This window comes from Rhagoletis pomonella, unplaced genomic scaffold, assembly GCF_013731165.1.
Source record: "Rhagoletis pomonella isolate Grant_MI unplaced genomic scaffold, Rhpom_1.0 Rhpom_scaffold_00246, whole genome shotgun sequence".
Taxonomy (NCBI): Eukaryota; Metazoa; Arthropoda; class Insecta; order Diptera; family Tephritidae; genus Rhagoletis; species Rhagoletis pomonella.
Window position 1 is genome coordinate 53,391 of NW_023458800.1, and position 4,264 is coordinate 57,654.

Sequence of the window (4,264 nt, forward strand, 5' to 3'; positions counted from 1 at the left end):
GCGACCGGAGCGCTCCACGCAAAATGCAGTGCTAGAGGTTAGTGATTCGGTTACAAAGTTGTATGATCTGCCTATATTTTCCGGTAACACCGAAGACTGGCCGCTCTTCTTAGCAAACTACAAAGATACGACCGAAACGTTTCGCTATAGTAACCGACATAACCTAATGCGGTTACACAAATGTTTAGTTGGTCGTGCTAGAGAAACAGTTGCTTCCATGTTGATCTATCCCGATGACGTGCCGAATGCTATAGCTGAGCTGGAGTTCCAGTTTGGTCGGCCAGACCTTTTAGTGCGAAGCCAGCTTCTTAAAATTCAGCAATTTCAAACTATCGCTGAAAACAAAGTGGAGCAAATTTTAGCGTTTTCAACAAGAACAAGAAACGTTGTTGCGTTTCTAACGTCAGCTAAGTGTGAGCATCACCTCGCTAACACGACACTGTTGGAGCAGTTAGTAACTAAGCTACCGCCAAGCAAGCAATTCGAGTGGACCAGATATGCCGTAAATTTAAAGCCGTATCACAATTAAAGAGTTTTCGAGCTGGTTAAGCGACCTTGCCAGAGTCGTGTGTCTGATGCCGCCAACAACTGCAATAAGTAGAAGCCAACCGCCAATGATACAACAACCAAGTAGAAGCCAACTTCCAACGACACAGCAACAGCCTCGACGTTTGATGCATCTCGGTAGAGAGTCGCAGCAGGAGCACTCGGGAGGTATGCGATGTTACGCGTGCATGGGTGCCCACTCCATTTCGAACTGTCAGACTTTTTGTGAAATAATGAGCGTCCCTGAGCGTTGGGAGAAAGTGAAAAGCCTTCAGCTCTGCTTTTCTTGTTTGCGCAAAGGACACAACACATCAAACTGTCGCGTTAAAAAGTTTTGTGACACCGATGGTTGCCGTCGATACCACCACCGGAGCCTTCACGACAGCACAACAGCCGCCGCTCATGCAGATGCAGCCCGCAACCAAGGTGGGGCGCAGCCCATTCTCAACTGTAGGGAAGCCATATCCACGCGCGGCCACCTGTTTAAATACGTTCCTGTGTCATTATTCGGACCAAATGGTAGGGAAGACGTTTTCGCCATGATCGACGAAGGTTCAGCTATTTCATTAATAGAGGAGAGTGTAGCAAGCCGCTTGGGTCTAAGAGGTCGCAGGCAACCACTAACGTTGCAATGGTACGGGCAGAAGTGTACTACAGAAGAATCAGCGAAGGTTAATCTAGGTGTAAGATGCAGAGATAGACCAGCAACCTACAGCCTTCGCAACGTGTGCACTATCCGTAGCCTAGACTTGCCAGTACAGTCCTTCAAGAAGTTTCATTACGCCCACTTCGAGCCATTGCCATTGGAAGATTATCACCAAGTTAAGCCATCGTTGTTGTTAGGTCTCGACAACACGTCATTGAGTGTGCCATCCGCGACCGTGAAGGCCGATAGCGAAAGTCCAGTGGCCATTAATACTAAATTGGGCTGGATAGCATACGGGCCGACCAGAGCAGCAGTGCAAGCACCGGTAGTTCTACATATCCGCGAGAAAAGCAGCCTTACGTCTTTGCACGAACTAGTTACCGAATATTTTGCAGCAGATAACTTTGGAGTTAATGGATCATCAAAGCTTCTAGAGTCTGAAGAGAATGAAAGGGCGCGCCAGATGCTGCAGGCCAACACACGTCGAGTTGGTAAGCGGTTCGAAGCTGGATTACTATGGCGTACTATTCCACCAAAACTTCCACACAGCTATCAGATGGCCTATAAACGACTGCTAGGTATAGAGAAGAAAATGCGATTTGACTCAGAATTTGCCGCTAAATACAAAAAAGAAATCGCAAAGTACATAGAAAACGGTTACGCTAGAAGGATTCCCGACGATGAAGAGTGTATCGACACAGGTTTTAAGTGGTATTTACCTCATTTCGCAGTGCAAAATCCGCACAAGCCCGGAAAAATGAGAATCGTGTTTGATGCCGCCGCCAAAGTAAATGGTATAGCTTTAAACTCCGCCTTGATAAAAGGTCCTGAACATGCTAAGCCATTATTAGACATATTGTTCAGATTCCGCGAGGGAGCAGTCGCAGTAGCAGCAGACATCCGTGAAATGTTTTCACAGGTGCTGATAAAGCAGCAAGATCAACAAGCGCAAAGGTTCTTGTGGCGCGGTGGAAACCATCTTCAACCGGTACAACAGTACGTCATGCAGTCGATGGTGTTTGGTGCCATATGTTCACCTTGCATAGCAGAATATGTTAAGAATAAGAACGCAGAAGAATTCCGCCAGCTATATCCCGACGCCGTTGCAGCAATAATAAATAGTCATTATGTTGATGACTTCGTAGCCAGTTTTAGAGATCAACAAGAAGCCGAAAGAATTTGTCGAGAGGTCGTATTCATCCACGCCGAAGGAGGTTTTCAACTGAGGTCTTTTGTGTCGAACATCAGAGATATCGAGGTCAGCCTGAACAAAGAACCAGGAACAGTATCACAGCCAGTAAGCTTAGAAAGCGTAACCAACCACGAAAAGATATTGGGAATGTATTGGAATATGGCAACGGACTCGTTCGAGTTCCAATTCAAGTTTCATCGTATCCCGAAACCAGTATTAGAGGGAATACGAGCACCAACGAAGCGTGAACTGCTGAGCATAATCATGGCAGTCTTTGATCCGTTTGGTATTCTCGCAGATTTTCTACTATTTGCCAAAGTACTGATACAAGAAGTATGGAAAAGCCGCATTGAGTGGGACGAAGTGATTCCAGATAAACTTCAAAACAAATGGTTTGCCTGGTGGGGCGAGTTTAAACGCGTTAACGAAATCCAGATCAGACGTTGGTATTCGCCTCAATTGCAAGCAGCCGTATCTATTCAGCTACACATAGTAGTAGACGCCAGCCAAGTTGCATTCGCCGCCGCTGGTTATTTTCGAGTCACCAGTGCAGAAAATTGTGAGGTCACATTTGTAGCCGGTAAAACCCGAGGTGCACCTCAAAAGCTCTTGTCCGTGCCAAGATTGGAACTGCAGGCAGCAGTATTAGGCGTGCGATTGGCCAAACTAATCTGCCATGGTCATAGCATTCAGCTTGACGCGACAATTTACTGGTCCGATTCACAAACAGTGCTACATTGGGTCAACTCCGAGGAGAGAAAGTTTAAGCCCTTCGTCGGCCATCGCATCGCCGAAATACTATCGTCGTCTACGCCTCCTCAGTGGCGCTGGATACCTACTGAGAAAAATACTACTGATATTGCTACTCGGCCAAGATGGCCCCCGAAGGTCGAGATGTGCAGTTCATGGTTGCGAGGTCCAGAGTTCCTACAGCAGCCTATGGAGTGTTGGCCCATCTTATCCAATAAGCCTTTACCAGACCAGCTACCAGAAGAGGTCCAGCCGTGCTTCGCCATGCATATCGAGGTAAATGATTGTTTACTTAAGTTTAACCGTTTTTCGTCTTATTTAAAGTTGAAACGGGTGATGGCCTGGGTTCAACGAGCCACCTGCAAATTTTTGAAGCACGTCCGTGCGCACCAGAACGACGACGATACGCAGTCGAGCGGAGCGCTGACCGCCAGCGAACTCAATAAAGCCGAACAATTTATAATAAAAACAGTCCAGAACGAGATTTACGCCAAAGAAGTTGCAGCGCTCAAAAGCTCAGCATGTCTCCACAAACAAAGCACCATCTATGCGCTAACGCCGTTCTTAGATAAGGAGGGCATTATGAGGATACAAGGTCGCATCGACGCAGCCGCAGTTTTGCCGATAGAATCCAGGAAGCCGATTTTGATGCCGAACAAACACATCGTCTCAACACTCATAATGCGCCAGTACCATGAAAACATGCACCACCAGAATTCTGCCGTCATCGTTAACGAAGCCCGCCGAAAATATTGGTTCCCTCACGCTAAGTCGTTGCTCAACGCAGTTCAACGCAGTTGCAACAGATGCCGAATCGACAAAGCTAAGCCAGCACCGCCTCTCATGGGCCAGTTACCCGAAGACCGCGTCACACCATACGTCAGGCCCTTTACATACACGGGCGTCGATTTATTTCGCCCCTTTAATGTTGCGATAGGTCGCCGAAGAGAGAAAAGGTGGGCAGTGATATTCACTTGCCTTACCACCAGAGCCGCGCATTTGGAGCTGGCGCACGATTTATCGACAGATGCCTTTCTCTTGTGTTTGCGGAGCTTTGTCAACCGCCGGGGAACGCCAGTACGCATAAGAAGTGACAACGGGACGAACTTCATAGGCGCCCAAAGAGAACT

General features: G+C 47.6%; 2 protein-coding genes across 2 annotated transcripts; both read left to right on the forward strand.

Moving 5' to 3' along the window:
- LOC118750458 lies at window positions 1-548 on the forward strand (the record flags this gene model as incomplete). The annotated part of the gene is given in 1 exon segment (XM_036485176.1): window positions 1-548. A coding segment is annotated over 1 exon segment (529 nt), but the record flags the coding sequence as incomplete, so codon positions are not given.
- A 537-nt stretch (window positions 549-1,085) lies between these two features.
- On the forward strand, window positions 1,086-3,961 carry LOC118750456. Its single transcript, XM_036485174.1, has 3 exons — window positions 1,086-3,410; window positions 3,459-3,819; window positions 3,906-3,961. The coding sequence occupies exons 1-3, from the start codon at window positions 1,086-1,088 to the stop codon at window positions 3,959-3,961; spliced, it is 2,742 nt and encodes a 913-aa protein (XP_036341067.1).
- The last annotated feature ends 303 nt before the right edge of the window (window positions 3,962-4,264 follow it).

What these genes read in the sequence shown, in the direction of transcription:
- LOC118750456 (XM_036485174.1), top strand. Translation starts at nt 1,086, where the DNA reads ATGATCGACGAAGGTTCAGCTATTTCATTAATAGAGGAGAGTGTAGCA. An exon ending in GCTTCGCCATGCATATCGAG is followed by an intron (nt 3,411 to 3,458) that starts GTAAATGATTGT and finishes TCTTATTTAAAG; the next exon opens with TTGAAACGGGTGATGGCCTG. An exon ending in CGTCTCAACACTCATAATGC is followed by an intron (nt 3,820 to 3,905) that starts GCCAGTACCATG and finishes CCTCACGCTAAG; the next exon opens with TCGTTGCTCAACGCAGTTCA.